General features: G+C 45.8%; 2 protein-coding genes across 2 annotated transcripts in view; both read left to right on the top strand.

Moving 5' to 3' along the window:
* LOC128727872 (uncharacterized) overlaps nucleotides 1-14,071 on the top strand; it is a 55,091-nt gene extending 41,020 nt beyond the window's left edge. Inside the window, exons 2-6 of the mRNA XM_053821823.1 lie at nucleotides 12,243-12,341; nucleotides 12,405-12,603; nucleotides 12,684-12,862; nucleotides 12,927-13,092; nucleotides 13,179-14,071. Coding sequence (XP_053677798.1) covers nucleotides 12,243-12,341; nucleotides 12,405-12,603; nucleotides 12,684-12,862; nucleotides 12,927-13,092; nucleotides 13,179-14,071 — 1,536 coding nt within the window. The remainder of the gene's footprint in view (nucleotides 1-12,242; nucleotides 12,342-12,404; nucleotides 12,604-12,683; nucleotides 12,863-12,926; nucleotides 13,093-13,178) is intronic.
* A 6,125-nt stretch (nucleotides 14,072-20,196) lies between these two features.
* LOC128723891 (uncharacterized) lies at nucleotides 20,197-20,982 on the top strand. Its single transcript, XM_053817655.1, has one exon. It carries the CDS (start codon nucleotides 20,197-20,199, stop codon nucleotides 20,899-20,901), a length of 705 nt encoding a protein of 234 aa, XP_053673630.1. The 3' UTR covers nucleotides 20,902-20,982.
* The last annotated feature ends 325 nt before the right edge of the window (nucleotides 20,983-21,307 follow it).

The raw sequence follows: 21,307 nt of genomic DNA, 5'->3' as shown, positions 1-21,307 counted from the left end.
AGAGAAAGGACCTATGTAAATGAAATCATTCGCCATAGATCAGTGCAGGCATAGGACCGCCACTGGTTTGGGGTGAATAGTGAAAGGATCGGTGTACCGGTGCATGCCTTTCAGTGAGCAATTAGAAACAAAAGGTAACGGAGGAAAGCGCCTGTGAGACCTATCCGTCATGTGAATAGACGTTTAATTTCTCCTGGCATATTGTCGGAAATGGGACAAGAAAATTAAATTTGCCATAAGTTTGCAGCTTTGGATGTTTTGAAACACAATACTTGATCAACCTAGACATTGTGTGGATCATACAGTGAAGTGGAATTTAATGTTGGCTTGATTATATTGAAGAAGTTTTGAACTTCTATATTGAACAAACATTTAATGATTAAAATAGAAATTGGATATAGTATTTCAATTCTAGCAAACAAAAACAGAAGAAGTATGAAGAAACAGAAAAGTTCTGTTTCAATATAGTTCAAGAAAAAAACACTTCCTTGGCAAAACCGTTCACACATTTTACGTGATTGTTAATATCTTGCTTATTTATTTAAATCAAGACGCATGTATCTCACTTATAAGTTTGGTTATGCTCGAGACTTCCAACCACTGCCTTATATACACCTCGCACCGAGCTAAAGCGCCACTTGCAAGGTCATTGTTACAAACCACCAGCATATCCTTTAAGCTACATGCGCGTTAATTCAATCATCGATCGGCAGTTGCGTTGAACCCCCGGGGAAACAGTTCCTTTTCTGCCTTTCTAACCTTTATCGCTTGCCTGCCAGTGGACACGATATCGTCCGAAAGCAACGTCCGGTAGGGTGGCAAAAAAGTGAATCACGAGCAGGAAATTGATATGAAAAAAAACACACAGCCTGGCGCGCACACACACGCAGCCAAGCGGATGCAATGAAAAACAAACAAGATAAATTATTCATAAATGAAACAGACAAACTCGCGAGTGGCCAGCCGCAGGCACGTTGCGTTTCCCGACGGCCAACAGCGATAGGAGCGAGAGAGGAAAATAGAAAAGTCAACCCTGAAAAGAACACCGAGGGCTGTGGCTTGGATTTGGCGTTTGGCGCAATCTTCCAATGATCCTTCGTGACTTGCAGGACTCTTGCCCATTATGCTCGCATACACGCTCATATATATATTTTTTTGCCTCCCCGATGTGACTTCCTAGGCAATTCAAATGAACCAACAACCAAACATGGTGGGGATTTGTTTGTGAAGACCGTGGTCGCCACCGGATCCGGCCACAGTCGCCGCTCGTCGCCTAATTTATCGACAGTGTCGAGCCTCGCGCCAGGCGAGTGGCGTGAGAATGACACGTCTGGTGGCTCTTGTAAGAGAGAGAGAGAGAAAGAGCGCGAGGGCGAAGAAAAAAATGTGATCCACAAACAAAACATTTCGTCCAGGCTTCGACCTGTCATTGAGATGACGTGGTCAGTTCGTGTTCCAATTTCCTTTCGGCCATCGTCAAATCTAACCAGGGAGCGGCCTTCGATCGGCAAATGCCACCCCCAGGATTGCGGTGGTGGGATTAGTGCCGTGGTGGCGGAAAATGTTGGCTCCGTGAGGAATTCATAAACCGGACCGGCCGGACCGGTACCAACGGTTGTTTGTTTTCAGGAATCATTTTTTATCGCCGTCGGGATTCTTTTTGTGCGTATCAAACAAAATATTTCACTCAAGGTCAAGCAAATGATTTCGAGCTGGTATCAAGCAGCAATAAAACTACTGGGCAGCGCTGTTCGAGGGAAACACTAAATCGTAAATGACCATTCAACCACGAAGGTTTTAAGATTGAATTGTTACAATGTTATAACCTTCGAGGGGATCTGCTTATATTCAACTAGCACGCTAGAGTGTTTTGGACTCGAAGTTCTATTTCACATATCTCGCAAGGGCAATTTTCTTTTTGCTTATCCAGCACAACACCAATCCTGACTGCGACAATCGCTATTCTGTTTCAGATGTACGTTTACTTATGTGATTATTCTTTTAACAAGCAACCTCTTCTTCCCAAAATGATTGTACATAATTGTAGTTAAATTGTTTCATCAATTTATTGTAAAATAACTCAACTCATAATTTTTTTCTCTTCTATAATAATAATAGTAATAATTTTAAGGAATAGTTTTGAAACTTTTATCACACATACGCTATTGTGAAAGTATTACAACATGGTAATTTGAAGCTTTTGAGTATATTACTATTTTGAAAGGATCACAACTTCTCTATCATAAGTACAATTTCGGGTAGATAAGTATTGTGGAAGTGTTTTAACTTCGTTATAACGCATATTCACCGTTTTCCTTCACGCACTAATAGGTAATGAGTCGTCCCAGTCTAATACTTTTCGACAAACACCCAAGAAATCTAGTCTCATTCCCTCTGGGCACAGTTTTGGGAGCTACAAAAAATTTCATCGCTTAATCAACGGTACACAAAATGCTCTCGTCTATGCGACTTACGTATAGGAAGGCGTGAACTTGCAGCACCGCTAAAAGCACTAGCAGCAGAAAAATAACACCTTTTGCCATACTGAACACCGTCGAAGATTGTACTTAGATCCGCGATAGTTTCGAACGATCCAAATGGAGGGGACGATTGTTAATGAATCATTTGGCCCTGCGTCTATATATATAGCCCAAGTGATGGACAGCATCAAGCAAACCAAGACCGGGCTCTTATCAACCTGTTCGCAGAATTGGGAACGGATGATATTGTTACAAATTCGAGCACGAGCCACTTCTTGCCACGTGCCATTGAGCCGTATTTTTTGCGTTACAGTATGGTGTAATTGAAATTTAGCAGATTAAATCTGCCCTCTACGGTACATTCCCGGTCGGCCCGTTTACAGGAAGAAAGTGCCCAAACAATGCGCTGCATGTCTTGCTTCACCAATGCAATGGGTAGCTTTGTAACGGCTGGTACCACATCACGTACCAGCCAATTCCATCGAGCCATCATCATCATTCGCTCGGTCGCTACGTGTACTTCCTGCCAATAATGGCTGGCTGCGTTTCTGAGCGCAGTGAAGCGATCGAGGAAGGTGTCTAACTTTGTGCTAACGCAGCAACACGAAACGCGCGGGTACAGTAATGTATTCCCACCACGATTCGATGGACACGGTAATTTAACTGACAATTTAATTTACGGACGTAAATCATACCGCGGCCGATTGTGTTCTGGCCAAAAACTTTCTCCCATCGTGTCCTTTTGTTGACTGGCCTGCCCAACTAGCACGGGACACTCGCTGCTGAGGGGGAAACCCGGCGTGTTATCGATTTTAGGCAAAACTTTGACCTTTTGTGACCAATCATTTGAATGGGGCCCATCTATTATGGGGTGGTTTCAGACACCGACTTATTCCCTCCTTTTTGTTGTGGTGACAGTAATTCCAACCGGTCGTGTACAACGTTTAATCCTTAGTTAATGCACTGCACCAGCTCCATTAGCTACAAGGGGTGGCATTAACGATTAAGATATTGCCAACATTACAATACGAAGCAATTACCTACCGCAGAACCATGCGGTCAAATCGCCTAATGGTGCACCAACGTAATAAGTTGCTAAAAACTAAACCACACACGGTACAACGGCAAAACATAAAACTCATAAAATCAAAGCCGTTACATAAAATCAACGCCACAAAAGTCTTCAAATCGTTTAACGAATCTGCAGCATAAACCAGTTCAAGGCCATTGCCGAGGATTTTTGGTGGTTAACGAGCTTTCTTAAAACCCTTAAGGATCTCTTTGATAATCGCAGCTCGAAACAAACAGAGATAAACGGATGAGCACTCTGCAAAACAGCCCTCTTATAAATGACCGCAATCTCTAAGCCACATTACTCACCCGGGCAGGAGGACGATCATCAGGAAGCATAAAAAGCGCTCACGCTACCGTGACGACGTTACCCAGCCACCCATGTGGCCATTAGTGATACTAATTTTCCTGCCAAGAGTCAATAATTTTAAAAGATAACCAACCTCACTCCACTAAGTCCTCGCGAAGCCAGCACGTCACCGTAGGATACCGAAGGAAAAAGGACCCCTGGTTGCGCGTGTATTAAAACATTACGATCGACGGAACACAACGACAACCACTAGGAAGAGACCGCCGAGGCATACGTTTATGTTTCCTGCTGCTGTGCAGCTACTGCTACCATTCGATCCTGTGCATCCCTCACCAAACGGGAACGGCATCATAATCGCAACGAGAGGAGCAATGGAGTAATACACACACATACACACACTTTTTTTGTGCTCAGACTCTCGCTGGATGCTCCTTCGGCCGCTAACGCACCACAACGTGCCATCGTGTGGCTGGGTAGCTCGGCAAAAAGCGACATTATTTCTCGATTACGTTTCATTGACAACCGCGCGATGGCGGTTTGGGGAGTTCGGTTAAGGACGGGCACCCGGGTGGCATATTATGCTCCTCTACCCTTTCGAACCGCCCGGCCCGGCCCGTATAGCGCCATCACCGCAGACGACAGTCTGATGTCATGTTTCCTTTAATGTTATGACCCCACGGAACACGGAACGAACAAGGACGCGTGTCCTAGCAGCAGTCGAAGCGCGAGCACGCCGAAGCGGAACTGCCATACCGTATCACCGAGCGTGCATTATGTGTGCAAGTAAGGTCCTTCGCCTGACGCTGCCAGCGACCGTATGTTCCGCTTCTTCAGCCCGTGTGACCTCAGTCAAAAGCCACCCAAACAAAACCACCACCCGGACGGACGGCTTGAAGGGCAAAACACGACGCCCAAACGGGGAAAACGTTGGGAAACTTTTACGATCGCGCCCACAACCCTGTCACCCAGAGATAAGTTAAGAAAATGGTAACTTTATCGCTCGAACTGACAAACTCGAAGGGAAACGGCTCTGTGTTGCTTCCGGCACGGTCACGACCACACGTAACGCGTGTAACGCTGTAATGCTATAAGGAAGCTGAAAAAACAACATCCCCCTGCCTGCTTGGATCGTGTGCGAGGTAGTCTGAAAAAGGCTGGCGACATTGCCTTTAATGGGCACCCTCCCTTGTGGAGAAAGCCACCCTAATGGTGCACCTGACCTGAGCGTTGATTCGAGTCTTCCTACAACCACTTCTGATGATCCGATCGACACGCATTTGGCGACACAAATCCCATCGGTCCCAAACGGAGGTGCGTTGGAGATTCCGCTGGTTGGTGGATTTATCGTTCCGATGCTTTACGATGGCTTCAGATCGTTTCCGAGCCTTTTTCGCACCACGCACATCCTGACGACGTGCTCATTTTTATCGCGGTCACGGATTTCGTGCCCGATTCCGACAAATGAGCCGCTCGTTTCAAAGGCTCGTTTTGGGTGGGTATCTTGGGTGGGTGAGGAAGTAAAACACCGAATGCAGACCCAAACCCCTGCTGGGGCTCGAGGGGGGATGGTAATTGCGTGAATCGATTAGGATTACTGTCACTTGACTGCCGTGGCGACAAACGATGCCACCGGCACGGACTGGATCAAAGTGATTGATTGATTTATAGCTGCGCCGTACCGGTTTTATCTCGCGCGTGCCAGTCGCGAGCACGGCCAAGGCGTCATTTGTCCTTTTGTACGGGCGAGACAAGCGCGGTCGACGAATTTTCTTCGCGTAGGCTTTGAAGGGATTCTATTAATTGCTTTAGACCTCGCTTTATCTATCATCTCTGGGGTGGGGCGATCAGATAACACGCTTGTTGCGGCGAGATGCGATGTGCGAACGCTGGGAGCGATAATTGATACCAGGAACTGGTGCCCCACGAAAGGGCTAAGGCTGTGTTACCAGCGGTTCGATTGATACGGATCGACAGTGGTGAATAAATACCGCATCGTTGGTTCTGGGAACTGGAGGTGGCTTATAGCAAAGTGACGTTTTGTTTTTTAAATCAAATTTGCGTGCTGATAATGATGATATCATTCACGCAGATGCATGGTGCAAAAACAATTATCAATACTACTCTTGAATCATCGCAATCGAAACATTCTCTATTGTTCTTATTAAATTGGCGTATCAAAATCGACAATGTTGAAAACGTTGCTATTCGTACAAAATTAAGATTCGCTTTAATATGTGCATGTACTTGTATGATCATATACAAATCACAAGAGGTCAACATTTTTTATGATTCATGATGTACAACTGTACAACTGTAAAAATAAAAACGCGTTGCATGCACACCGCTTCAAACGAATCAAATCACATTTATCAACCCTGCCAGCAAATGACGAGACCCCGGAAAGTTGACAAAAGTGAGTGACAATCGGCAACGCGGACGCAAATGCAATGAAAATCCAATCGAAACCGGGCACGAAAAATGAAAACCCATCGCTCAAGCCATCACCACGGCCCACCCTGAAGTGCTGCACAAAACCGAAGCAAATAAGTGCAAATTAGAAAGCTCGCTCTCCCCCACCACACCAATGCGTGGTTGGAATCGCTTTCCCTCGTCCAAGGTGAGCGCGGTGAGGGGAGGGCACAACAAAATGGGCGAACGGCCGAAATAACCGAATGCATCATCACATTATTTGGCCCCAAGCCGGCAATTATTTATTCTGTTTCAATTGCCACCGGCCTCGGGGCCAATGCGAAGTGCATTGTGCATTGCCATGACCCATCCGGCCTTCACCGACCGGAAACGGGTGGCCGAGCGAATGTTTATCGTGTTTCGTTTCATTTGCTGCAACCCCTAACCGTGTGGCTGTCAAAAATGGCGTACCGAAACGGGTCCTATTTAATTTGCCACTACTCTCCGGTGGGGACGCAACCAGCGGGCATTAGGTGTTCCGGTGGTTCTTGTCAGGTGTATGGTTGATTCTTCTTCTTTTTTATCGCTCACCCTGCTCGTTTTGCCGTGTTCGCCCTTCCTGCAACCTGAGCGGTCTGTGTTGCACTTTCACCAGATAAGCCCAACATGGACGCTAGGGGTGGAAAAATCCGACAGAGACGGAACGAGACGAGCCAGTTTCCGCCGGTTCACCCGTCACCGATCGTTTGTGTTTGCTGTTGTGGTTTTCCGGGCTCATAAAATGTAAAATTTCCACGCAAACCAGCGCCACTTGAATACGAGAGGCAAAATAGAGCCCCGGAAAGCGGCTGGAAAAATGCGATCCTTACCCCGCTGGGTTATTGGTGAGGGACGAACGTGAAAAATAACAGACACCGTTCAGTTTAAACCAAATAATCCGCCCCGTGCCGGAAATGCATTGCGGTTGTAATCGTGCAGCTGGCCGATAGCGAGCTTTCAGTCGCGTCAGGTGCGCGATAATGCAACTACTTCCTGACGCGCGCCCGTTATGATGCATCGTTGGGGTCTTACATTACGTGGCCGTGTGAGTTTCCGGTGTTTGTTTTGTTGCTGTTTGCTGTAGAAAAAAGACATTAGACCGAATTGCATCTAAAAAGGCTCGAGATTTTCCTGCATTCAATGGTTGTTGAATGGAGTTGCAATTGCTCTAATTTCATCAAATAATTTGTCCATGCATAAACGTAAGGCTTATGTTGCTGGTGTAACCATTTCAGGGTACGATAGGTATTAAACATACATAACGTGGACTATTTTCTACCTTTTTCATCATGGTTTGGATTTCACTTAATTGTTACTTAATTGCATGCATATCTAAAATACGAAAACAAACTAAAGAACACAGTTAATCACTCTCTTGAGGTACTCTGGAAAATAAAGCAACATCGTTAAAATCGGATGGAGAAAAAAATACCCAGAATAAACTCAATCCCAACGATCAAATAGAATGCTAAATTAAGCCACCCTGGAGTATCATGATGGTCTCCGATGCGCCTTTTCCACCATCACACCTGGCCAAGATAGCGATTATCACCGCTCTAATAATCGTTTGCTCCTTCCCAAACCGTACGCCTTTAGCACGAGGCGCACCACACCTGCGGGAAGGTGTGGTTGCGAAATTTGAACCGCAAATTAATTAATATATCACCGCACCAAAAAACGCTCCGGTTGCCGCATAACCGAAACCGACGAGCAAGGAGCTAATCTGCGGAGGCCAAATCAAGAGGTTGAGAAATACGAATCCTCCCGCTTTTCTTGCGAGAAAAGCAAACTCCGTAACGTGCCGTGAGAGACGATGCCGAGACGCAAACGGTTATGGTGTATGTTACGCTTTTATCGTTCGCCATCGTTCCGCCCCATGTATGAGACCGAGCTGGGCTGCCTCCGTCTCGGCTCGGTGGCTCCCTTAACGATTGGTCCCTTTCACACCGAAGGCGCGCATCCTGCGAAGGTCCGCTCGACTTTCGCGAACGCAAACACACCGTCCTGTTGCTTGCCAGCGTGGCCCCAAAAACCTTGTGACCGGGCGCGCCCTATTCCATCGAGCCACGCTTTTCGCCCGTTTATCTCGGACACTTTTTATTTGTCCTACCGCCCGGACGGTGCTTTCTTCTTTCGCGTTCCGCGCACGGTTCGACTTGTTGCTAGCGCACGCGGATGGCCATACGGCAGTCCGGGGCAGTTCGGGTTCACGATTTACTGCCACCACCGCCTTGGGAAACGGGGCTCGCATAAGAAACCCGGGTCCGGTGTCCGGGAGCGCAACATAAAACCACACGCCATAGCCGGCGGACACTGGCCGCACTTGTTGCGGTTAGGTGTCTGTTAGGTACGGGTGGCATCAGGAAGGCAACGGACAAAAAAAAACATCCCCGCCCTTTTAACGGTGCTGGCGAAGTGGCCTCCCGGGTTTTGGGTGCTTGAAACCTTCGGCTGAAGAACGACCGTCGGCCGGACGGGCTGGACAAGCAACACACACACAAAAGCGGCCCGGAAACAATAACACCGTTGGTATCCGGGGGCCCGTTGAAACACCCTTCAACCTTCTGAAGCGCAGGGAAATTAATGTACTCACCCACCCGGGTCGGTAGCAGGAGCGGGATGATCATCAGAGCCCCTGGAGGGTATTCGAGGGAAGCAGAATACTAACAATTATGCCAAACCAGTCTGCAAGCTTTTCCGTTCGAATGCATGAGGCTCGAAATAAACACATCAAACGTGCATGGGGGTACAATTGAATGAAATTTAATTTTGTTAAACCAACTTTTCTTTTCCGTGGACGTGATTATGTGTGGATTTTATGTGCTCTGATTCGATTTGCTAACGACCATAAACTACTTTTATCTAAAGCTTCAATGTTATCTAAATTAAGCAAATGAAGAAACTTCAGCGATTCAGTTTAGTGCATATTTCTTATTAATTAGAGTCCCAATCGGGTTGTGTTTCGTGTCTAAATATCAAGCAGTATAGACAGCTACGTAGGACACAAATGACTAGCGACTGCCTTGACCAAAATTCTCTTTTTATATCGAGAAACAAAATTGCAGTGATTGAGCATGCTGAGGGTGGAATACATTTGCATTCAATCCTGCATTACCGCGACGTTGCTCTGATCCCAAAACGATATCTACCACCCAGCATAAAACCAACGAAAAAGGTCAACGTCCTCGGCAATATCGCCCACGAGATATTCATCGAATTGCTAGCCTAATATTTACTGCCCTGCCCACTAAGACCAGAAATCCCGTGCTCGCTTAAGCATAAGCTCTGCTGTACGCTGGTTCTTTTGCAATTGTCAGCCAAAAGTAATCAACAGCGCACACAATAATCCACTGCACCTAATCGCCGTCGTGCCAAACATCATTTCCATCTTGCGGGGAATGGGAGAGAAACCAGGACGACGTTGGCTGGTGAGGAAAAAAATCATGAGTTGCTCAACTTTTACCATCCTCCAGCAAGCCCAATGAAAGGTCCTTGATTGACCTCGCAACAACCCGGATGGGAGCCGTCGGACAGAGACAGCCGCGTCTATCCTGCGCCGTTTCCCGTTCTGAAACCAAAATGGGTTCCAACGTTCGTCAGTCCGAGCACTTGAACCCGTCCGGTTACGAAACAGAACCGCGGCAAAACTCCTAGACCGATAAGTTCTCGCGCGGTCCCACTAGGTCCCGAGCGTAATATGCACAATTTCAGCTGACGTTTTCATTTATCGTCATTATTACAAACGATTACGGTTATTAGCGTGTGCCGTCGCCGGCAGAATCGCACAACGATGGAACAACGAGCAAATGACCGTATCCGACTAGCGCACGAGAAAACGTCCAGCATCTCCAGCACAACCAACTGGAATGGACGACCAGTGGCGTATGTCTGCTCGCAGCTGAACAGGGCTTCCGCGAGGTCAGAACCTTTTGACGGGACGAACCTCGGACAAACGGCACGATGATGTGTGGACACCCTTTGCCAGCAGCCTTTGCTCGACACGCGTGCTGAATCGTCAACCGGGTCCGGGTCAACGCGAACTCGAGATTGGTTCCGTCCGTCCGTCCGTTCCTCCGAATGGGCGCGTTCGTCCTGCGGCAGGCTAAAGTGATTAGGAAGTAATTAAAATGCATGAACACATTCGTTATTTATGGATGATTCGCAGGCACTTCATTTCCTGCTCGACCCGACAGGAGTGCGCAACACGGTTTAGTTAACGTGTGCCACCGGTGGGTAGCTGGACTGGCCGCTGATAGGGACAGCAGTTAGTAGTGGATGTAATTTGTTCGAGTTAACGTATGTAAATTGGGTACGTTGGACAAAATGGTACCTTCGAACAACTCCACTACTCCATGGTCTGATGGGGAAGGACGCAGGTGTTCTTAAAATGAACTAAGTTTCTTTTTTCGTAACATCATAACGGTGCTGCAAAAAGCCAACATTTTTATACGGTTTTCATAAATATACTTCATTTTTTTTTCTATGGCCCATGCCTTCATCTGTCGTCCGTAGTCCGAATTCCTAAACAAGTCAGTATAATCTATTTATTTTCGCTAGATCCTGAATGTTTAATAACAATTAAAGGGTTCAGATGGTTAATGGAGTTGATGGTTAATATTTTGAGCTATTCTCATAATTAATTCTCATAAAAAAACAGTTTTCCAACCAAAAAAAAATACACACACAGAAAAGATGTTTCGTTTTACCCTCATTCTCCATAAACCTGTCGCAACTTCGCGATGGTGGTCCATTAAAATGTGTAAAGCGCAGAAGTAGTCTGTAAATCGCGGCTTCACTCTTAACCGCTTGTCCCAAGTGTCACATCGAGGTAAGTAACCGTAACAGCGTGTAAATCACGCACAACGATTGTGTGGCGGCCCCTCAACGTGCCACCTAGCGCGAACGATAAATCCGTCAATAGGAAAAACTTTACCCATTAGTCGAGCTGCTACCCCTTTTTACCCGTGTGCAACCCGCGGAAATCGTCGTAACACTCCCACACTCCCACGCACACACACACACAACACGGCAACAATCACGAAACACTGCCACTCCCGACCGATCGATGGAACACACCCAACCCAGCAAGCACCAGATGGAAATGGTCCTTGCGCGAAGGGAACTATGGAACGCGTCCTCGTTGGGGAGTATGTTTCTGCTAATCTCGGCGTGCCTTTGGAATGCTTTCGTAGTTAGCGTGTTTGCTAGTAACACCGCCCCGTAGTGTGTAACGGTTTCACCGCCTGCCTTGCTTGCGCATGTAGTGTGATGCTAAACTTTCAACTTTCCTTACAATGAAAACTATTTACCGACTATTTTTAAACAAACACCCCCCCGCTACTGTCTCGCCTATGTGTGTGCGTGTGTGTTTGTATGTGTTGTGTATGTGTGCCTTTCTGAAGCGCACAATCTTCTATCTGCACAATCTATCTTCCACTATTCTGCTGTCTCTAGGTAAGCTACCACCCTATACTACCTTTAACCTCACCCCAAAAAACAATCCGAAAGCCTCGATCGTACCAACCAAACAGTTGAGTTTTTCCGGCTGTTAGATAGGCGAAAAAGACGCCCCTCCCGTCTACGCAAGGCCATAATCACACCCCATTTCAGTCAACTTCATGCTGTGTATTGTGATCTATTTGAAACAAAAAATCAAATAAAATAAACAACATGCTTAACTATTAGGTTAAGGCACCGCCCTAGAGGACGCCGTACTCCGTCATGTACTTCGAGGCGCAGACTTGCTACGAATGCCACGAATTTCCCTCAAAAACAATGCAATGTATCTTTGCTTCCTGCTCGTACTATCTTGATCCTTTCCACTATCCACAACCGAAGCTTTCGATTGCGCAAGGGATGGAACGGCACTAATTCGATCTGTTTTCTCCCCCGCCCCAACATCTTCCGCTTTTTCCGCAACATCTCCCGCACAGTGTGCCCAAGGTCGTGCAGCATGGCTAGAAAGAGGAAGACGTTGCAGTGTACAGGAAACACCCGCCTCCTGCCATCGACGATGGGTCAAACGGAATCGGGTAAGTGTCGGCTGTTCTGAGTGATCTTATGGCCTAGTGATCTAACGCATTCGTTGCCTACAGATACAAGACTCATCGTTAGGTGGCTCCTCGGACGATGAAGACCTACTCGGCGTACTCAGAGGACCCAGTTCATTCGCCAATGCCTTCCTATACGTAGGTTTAGGTACCATAGCAATTGGTTTAGTGATAGCATTCGTCGGTACCGGCGAGAAAGGATTCAAAACGGTTGAACTAAGACTAATCGGACCATCGTTAATTGGTAAGCTGACGTTGCGCGGGAAAACTGTCGGACGAAAGACCACCCTAACAAAACTCCCCTCCCTTTTGCATTCGTTTCAGGTCTCGGCTTATTTTGTTGTATATTGCGTATCCTGTTTTGTATATGCCCATCCCATTGTATATCATCTAGTCGTAGAGCGCGGGATAAGAAAAACGCCAAGATAGACGCAGATCATAGAACTTCCCTGTTACGAGGCGACAGTAAACGAGTATCGATAGCACGCGGACCTCACATACCGGTAAGACGAATCGATCGCAACGACGGAAGCATGGCGATCTGATTGGTGCTCTCGATCATTCCAGACTAAACAGCCTCAGATATATCCCAAATCCATCGTCAAAACCAAAACCTACGAGGGTGTCGAGGCTCTGCGGCAGATCGCGACCACATCGCTGTTCCTGCAGAACGAGCAGAAGGTGTCATCGAACCGGATCGTTCCTATCATCAAAGAACCGGAGAAACTAGAAGGTACCACCTGTGGGACAGAGCACACACAATGCATCGGGATCGATATACGTTCGGCACATTAACGATACATCTGCTTCGTTTTGCAGAACCACCTTTAGAGCTGAAGAAGATCGAACAACGACGGGACGATGCAGCAATCGTGAGCATATCGGACGGCGAGGAGGACTCACACCGACGGCAACTACAGCACGCATCCGACACGCAGGTTATAGACCTGACGGGTGAAGACCAAGACGACGATCAGTTGCATTCACCCGGCAGTCACCACCATCGCAAGGATAGCAAACTACGTCGTCAGCGGACGTCTGTGCATCAGCAGAAGCCTGCCAGAGAGTTGCAAACGTCGGCGTATGGATCCGCCACCGCGGGTCCCACCGAACCCGCCAACCAGCTGATGGAAACATCCCTCATGATCATCGGTCCAACGCCTCTCAGCTCACCCACGAAGTCGGTGGTAACGATGCCCCCAACCGGAGGCACGTCCTCGCTCACCATCCCGATGGTTCCAGCGAACGGATCCGCCATGCACGGGACAAGCGGGAACAAGCACTCTACCACCGGTGGCAACCTGCTGACACTGCCGCCCACGGCTAGTTCGACATCCGGCACCGTCGGACCAACGGTGAGCTTCGCCGGAAGTACACCACTGCCGGGACAGCTTTCACCGCTGCCGTCGACTTCGTACCTATCGTCGGCGATTGCTGGCGGTTACCGGGCGTCGGCCGGTTCGATACCAGGTGCTTCCTCACCGCTTGCTGGGTTCCTGTCGTCAGGTTCACCCCATTACCATAGCAACAGCAGCAGTAGCAGTAGCAACTACATCTTTTCGCCACCGCCTTTCACGCAGCACGATCCGATCACGCTGGGAACCAATACGATCACCACGGCGGCGTCTGCCATGCTGCACACGCCGGCGTCCGCCAGTACCACCAAAGCCGAACCGGAACTAGTGTTAAGTCCAGCGAAGTTAGGACAGTAGATTATGATCAAATTCAAGTAAGGCGTACTTTTTCCCCCCATTACCAGTAGGCATCGTGATCCCCTTCCTCGTGCATTCCTTCGTAGACTTATACAATCTGGCAGAGATGCGTCTAAACTAACAGTGGTGGAGGGATGGTAAGGGATGCTAAAGACCCTTATTATTGATCGGTAGGTGTAGGGTGAAACTGGTGTTGACATGAATGGTGGTATGCGCAACCAAAAACACACGCAATATAGCAGCAACTCGCGATACTTTCTTTGCATTGAGCTCCTCATTCTGCTCTCGCGGGGACTACGAAGTCTATTGGTTTTACGCTTCGACTGCTTTTGAAGTATTCTTCATACCATGCCGTAGCTTCTTGCTATGGAAACCACAATAATTACAATATTGAGAAGCAAACATAAATACAACATGTCTAGTGTCTAGCTCTACATATCGCCATCGGATTGTGTAAAGAAATGTATCGACAAAGTATATATATATATATATTTTTAACGTGTAAATTGAGCAACTTCTCTTGATAGCCTTCTCACAATGTAAGGGTACACTAGAACAGAAAGGTATCTGCTATTTTGCTACCTTGATATGCCGGTGACATGCTGTATTTATCAGATCCGTGTAGACATGGTGATTAATTGAAGGCGAAACGTGGTACTTCCAAGCGTCTGAGCAGCGCGGCTTATGCTATTAGGTGATGCAGCGGTCCGTCTGTTTAGTTCCATCCCAACACGCCTGTCGAGCGTCTCGCTTAAAATTGGTACCGTTTTATTCTGTTACTTGAAATCAACTCCAGCGATATTTGCCTAGCGTGTTTCAATCTACATCTACAGTCTGTGCCCTAGTCGATCATAACAAAAAATCTCCTACGAATAACAGAAACATACCGAAACGTCCATCTATTTTATGTTGGACTAAATGGCTTAGTGGCGTAAAAAACACGAAACCCGATGCGGCGAGGAAGACGAGACTCAACGGAATGGTGTTGGAACATTTATCGAATTAGGAAGGACTATAGCTAATAAAAATAAGAAGCAAAATCAGCGCTCACTGAACAATCTGTACATTTTGTTCCACAGATTCTATAATGTACCCGTTATGTTCTGATGCACAATAGGAGTTGATTATAATATATGTTGAAACAATTTAAAAGGATTTAATGGAAGCGTACATGACCTAGCGTACATGATGAAATCTATTGCATTGTTAACTAAGTTTAGAATTTTTTATTATACTCAAGAACAGCGATGCGTAACAGTCTTGAAAAGAGCTACAAACCTAAATTGAACTACAAGTGATCTAGGACAAGAATAAGACACACAATAGGGATGGAAAAAGAAAAGGGAAGCGCGATGTGAGAAAAGATAAACAAATTAGCAAACGTATAAAGAATATGCAACGGTTTAATGAAAGGCATGCAACTATTAACATCACAACTAACAACACGTTATAACCTGAACGTTATACCGTTGGAATAACCCCTCAAGAATTGTTAAAATTTGAATTTATCATTTTTTTAATTTCAGCCAAAGGAACGTACCGCTATGCACAGTCTGACCTGCACTGTACATGTAAAGTACGGGCAATGCAAGAAGGGTAATATGATTTAAACAAAAACAATCCAGTTCTCGTTCGAGGCCGTTCCTCCACAAATGTAATCCAAACTCTGCAGAAATTGAAAATTATAACAGAAAAAAAAACAAACCAATTGCCCTGTACATAAGCGAAAGCTTCCAAATCTGAAAAGACATTAAATCGAAAAGAGTCAACCTACGGTTAGTTGCTAACGACGATGACACGGTGCGAGAGATACAAATTTAAACAATTGAGCAAGTAGTAGAGTTTTTATGCTAGTTTCGGCTTCTTTCATCCTTCGCATTTCGTTACAACTGGAATATAGAAAATGGCACCCAAGTACTCAAACATATGCCCATTCGAACCGCTACAGGAATGCAATTTTCATATGAACAGAATGAACCACTACCGAAAAAGGATTTATATATTTCAGTCCATCTCAACGACCTTTTCGAAATATAAACCGTACGACAACACAATCACGAACATTCAAATCAAACCCATTCTCGATTACTACCATCCTGATCATCGTGATGGATGATAACAACTAAACTATCGTCAACCACGTGATGGGGTAAGATGCAAAAAGCGGCAGTAAGAAACAAACGCACATGCAAATGATATGCTACATGATTTTGTCTGTGTATAAAGTAAACGCTATAAAATGCAGAATCAGGATTTGTCATCCCGTGCTCAGGACGAGTACTCGCAATTCCACCAGACCAATGTGTAATAGCAATAGTCTAGGCAGAGGCAGTTCAACACAGCAAAACAAAAGTAGTTTTTTAAAGGCTGCGGGGGAATCAACAACCGTTATTATTTTGCATTCTCCCTATTGCAAGCGCCAGGCAAAGCAAATCTCCATCCCGCTTCGACCTTAGGCTAGGAAAAACTGGAATCTAGAAACAGGCAGGTTTTCCAGCCTGCGAAGACACAATGTGGCAGTCATTAGACACACGCCTAAAAGTAAACGCATCATAAAAAAACGCAAGCCATGGCCATGAATAGCAAAGTAATACTATATTACCAAGAAACTGAACTGAAATTAATCGAAGAAAAACAACACACAGCATCAAATGATTATCGTGTAGAAAAAAGAGCAACCAAAACGTTACGCGAAAATGTGCAATGGAGCGAATAAATGTGGCAAGAGACAGAAAGCGAACCAGAGATAGATATATAGAGATGGAGATGTTAATAAGAAAACGGTACGACTTTTGTGAGCGATTGTGGCCGATTGTTGATGACAATAGACGAAGGAGCTGCGATTTGGGTAAGTACTTGTGTGTTATCAATTAAATGAAGTACTAAGCGCTAACCCAATGTCTTTAGTATTTAACCTTATCGTACTTTGCTTGAAACATAGAAGTAAGTATGTGGTCCTATAATTATCCTAATATTTTGTATCGGGTGTTGGGTATTTCAACATTGTAGAGATAATAACACAAGAGCCTCTGTACCTGTTTTTGAATCAAAGATATACCAATTTGAAAAAGTAAGGTGCTTCAAGCATGTTCTTAACGCTTTGAAATGGCCATGTGCAATTGTCACGTGGACTTGAGAAGAAAAATTTTTGAACCTCTGATAAATACGGATAAATTTGTTTTAGATGAAAGATAAATCAATAATGTTGTCAAAGCCATCACTTTACGTTTAAAATTCCCAATTCACCATTTAATATTATGGTGTCCATAAAAATCCAGAATAGTATCTAATCTGTCAATTTTTTCCTGCCCCAACCTTAATGTCAATGATACGTCGACTGCTGCGCATTTGCAACCGCCAAACTAAAGTTTATAACTATAATCAACAACATTTCAGTATCGGTCGTTCGAGAGTGCTTCATGGGCGCGTTCAAATGGGGTTTTAAAGTTAGTTTTGCTGTTTACTGTATAAGGAAACCTATGGTTGACGTTATATTCTGTCCCCTTATATTAGTTAAATGGTACTCTGAGTTGCGAGAACGTCTAACGTGATATTTCATCCGTACAAATCAAATCCGTGTAGATGCTATTTGTTGCGTTAATTTATTTGTAAGTTTCGTGAAGTATTGTTATTGTTTGTAGAAAAATGGGCTTTTGTTATTTCAATGATCGGTTTTGTTGATATTTTTACCTTCGCATTTTAGATATCAAATTGTAGCTGCATAGAACTGGCAACATGCCTAACCGACGTACCAACTCAAATACTGCCACTGCAATCAAAGCAGACATAAACAAACTAGCAGCATCGATTCTGTCCAAAAAGGCCAAAAATAGTGCTTCAGAATCAGAAAAGAGCAAACCCGCAAACAATGGAATAGTGCCTTCAAATTCATTTGCACAAAAACTGTTTTTTGATCACACGAACATCAAACAAATCATAGCGGAGGAGTACCCAGAGCGTAGCGAAAGCTCTAGGCTGCAATATGCGGAATTTCTTTACAAAAAGTATCTAACGCAACCAAAAATGCGTATTCGTAAGCGACTTTGTCGGGTACGTTTCAAATCTCGTTACTATGAAGGAGTGTTTCGTATGGCCACACAAATTCCTCTGCTCTCTGCCAACGAATTCGATCACCACAAACAAACCCTTGAGAATGCTGGCATTCGGAAGCTGGCGTTTGTGGATATGACACTCAATAATTGCGTGTTAGTCGATCAACAGAAAGTGATAAGAAATTTGGCCAAGTTCTCCAACTGGTCGGATAAGCTAGAAAAATTACCCAAGTACCTGACAGAATGCCAACGTCAAAGGGAGCAGCAACACAGGAAACATTCGAAACAAAAGCTGCGCAAATTGCTGACACGCCATTCCAATCTGAAACATAATCTGGACGCAATCGAAGAACACGTCATGGATCTGCTTGTGGAAGAGCTGAGTACTAGTTGCGAAAATCGATGTAGCCTTATATGGCGAAACATACGTTTCGACGATCCGTGCCAGGATCGCATCTACTCTGTGGGCAAATACGCGGCTACACCTCTCTTACCCGAACCGCCCCGACCGATTTTAATCGATGATTTGGAAACGGATAGGCAACCTGTTACCTATTCTTTGGAATATGTGAAAAAATGTACAAACATCTACAAAGTTGTGCTGTCAGAGCACTTGGAAAAATGGAACAACCAAAACACAAACATCACGCAAGTTCTGGTCGACAGGCACGTGCTCTATCATTACGGAAGCCATGCCAGCACTTTCGAGCGCCGAGAGTTGCCCAAGAACATCAGGCTGCTAACGGAAGACGAGCAGTTGGAACAGAAAACGAAGGGTGTCCTGGCATGGGCGTTGGAGCAAATCAGTAAGGACGCTGAACCGAGTCAAGCTACAAATGATTCGCAAACGAATGATAACGCAAACCATTCAACTCAATCAAAACCAGCGGAAGAATGTATTCCCAGCTCGTCGTCGGCATTGCCAGCACTGAGTCTGTTAGAAGACACTTTCATGAATGGTGTTTCGGCGGAAGAAAGGATTCCAAATCCCCCGTCGCCATGGCCAACACTGAATGAATTGCAAGACACCCCCACAAAAGCTAGTTCGACGCAAGACCAGGACCGTAGTAAAAAACAAAGGGAAATGAACACCAACCCACAGCCACCCGTACAAGGTACCCAGAAACATTTGAGTGCACCAAGCTGGAGTCCTTCACAAAACCGAAACCGGCATCGAAAAAAAGATATGCTTTTCCGCACTCAATGCGCCGTCCGGCCGGGAGTTATTGAATACGAAGCAGAACTGGAAATAGAGGCAAGCGGACGGGTTACGTGTACTGGTGATAGAATCAATGATCCGCCTCCTTCCGAAAGCCAGCAGGAACCACCAGCTTTAGAAGATAGATATATTCCATCTCCGGCAAGGATTAGCTCATCTCCCGAAGATATTGATTTAACGACGATGCCAAGTTCATACAATGATGAAGTAAGAGAACATTCGCCTTGTCCCAACACCCAGTCTTTTATGCCTATCCAAAGCTCCACCCAACAACCGGGATTCCCGGATGATGTCGCAGCATTGGCAACGCAATACTTTGCGTTCTCCCAAATTTCACCGCGTCCACCGGAAAAGCTGGAACAAATGGATTCACCACAATGGATACCACCGTTACAGCCGGTCGATCCATCTGCACGTATATCGATCTCCTCCGAGGATTCGCCCGCAATCAAACATGAACCAGCGAGCCAGCGGGAAGCAATGTCGATGTATGATCAATCTATTGAGTTCATAGAATCAAATAGCCACGAGGTGATTTACATCTCGGATGACGAACAGTCAGATGCCATGTTTTTAGCTAACTTTCCGGAAGATAACCCTCATATCGCGGAAGCCACTTTAACGAGTCGATCCCCTGAGGTGAACGGTAGGTACGGGTTGATGCGATTGCCTACTTGAGTGAAATTCACTCCATCGGCGGCGGTTACATTGGGCGCCCATGGCTAGCGAAATGTGTAGAGAAGACGCTCAATGTGACCATCGCTTTAAATGCATGATTCCAATAACAATGAAAAATTTTATGCTGTCTTTCTAGTTCGAGCAAAATAGCAGCGGCTGAATCACCGGCAATCGTCATGCCTTTTATGGGGAAGTTCGTCACTTTCGACGCCAGACGACCATGCACGCAGTTCGCTCCTGTTTCGTCGATACCGGATGTTTGTCGTTCGACCGGCATTGAATCTTGCTCGGGACCAGCGCATCCCAGCTTACTGGCACTTCTGCCACGGATCATTATTCAGTCCATCCGTTACTCGACGCATCCCATCAAGTGGTCGCATTGCAACGTTTTCCAGCAGAACAAGCTCACGGTCAATCTACTCCCGGGAACGGCGGGCATCCTTTCGGCGTCCATTTGCGGTAACCAGGCGTACGAACTGTTCGGTCTGGCGTTTGGTAGCAAGGGCAGGTCGGCCCTTATCGCCGCATTCACAGCCGTTGGCAAGTTCCGCTATGGCATACAGGAACCGACTCTCAAGATCTTCGACGACATGCCGGTGACGGAGAAAGTGCTGCATCTGTTTTTCGACGTCCTTCCCGAGTTCCCTCAAAATGGAGGCTTCGCTTTATATGTGGATAGTGACACATTTAATCCGACTGGTGTGAAAAAGAGCAGGCTCGAGCGGTTCAATTACTATCTGCACACACGTGCCGGTCAACATTCCTCCGGTGCAGCGACAAGCGATGAAAACGACGGAGACGAATGTTTAGCGCGATTTTTAATGCCCGGAATAGCTAAAAACATGGCGAAATTACGAGCCAAAATGCGTGGGCAATCCTAGCGTCCTTGATAAAATTGGTTTCTGTTATTCTATTTTGTTCAACTAAATAGATATTTTTACATTTGAGTCTATTTCGTGAATGTGTCCTTCGATTTGAAATTAACCAGAGCTGGTTCAATAATAAAAAACATATTTTTTTACATCGTCGCTTTTGTTGTTTTGATTACATAATCCATTGACCATGAAACACGTGAAAAAATAGAAGGAAAGAACGCCCACCAATCCGCGAAATTGATCCACGCGCAAGCACATGCGAGCGATGACTAAATATGCTTTCGGATACGAACGATAAATAGGTACCCATTTGCTGGTGATAATATCAAGAACACATACACCGAAGAGGCTACGCACGATCGCCACTCGGATGGTCTCACTCCCGCTCACGATCGTTCTGTCTCTTTCGCGC

The sequence above is a fragment of the Anopheles nili genome, chromosome 3, assembly GCF_943737925.1.
Source record: "Anopheles nili chromosome 3, idAnoNiliSN_F5_01, whole genome shotgun sequence".
NCBI classification, from domain to species: domain Eukaryota; kingdom Metazoa; phylum Arthropoda; class Insecta; order Diptera; family Culicidae; genus Anopheles; species Anopheles nili.
Note: the sequence above shows the minus strand (reverse complement) of the source record. Positions and strands in the feature narration are given on the sequence as shown.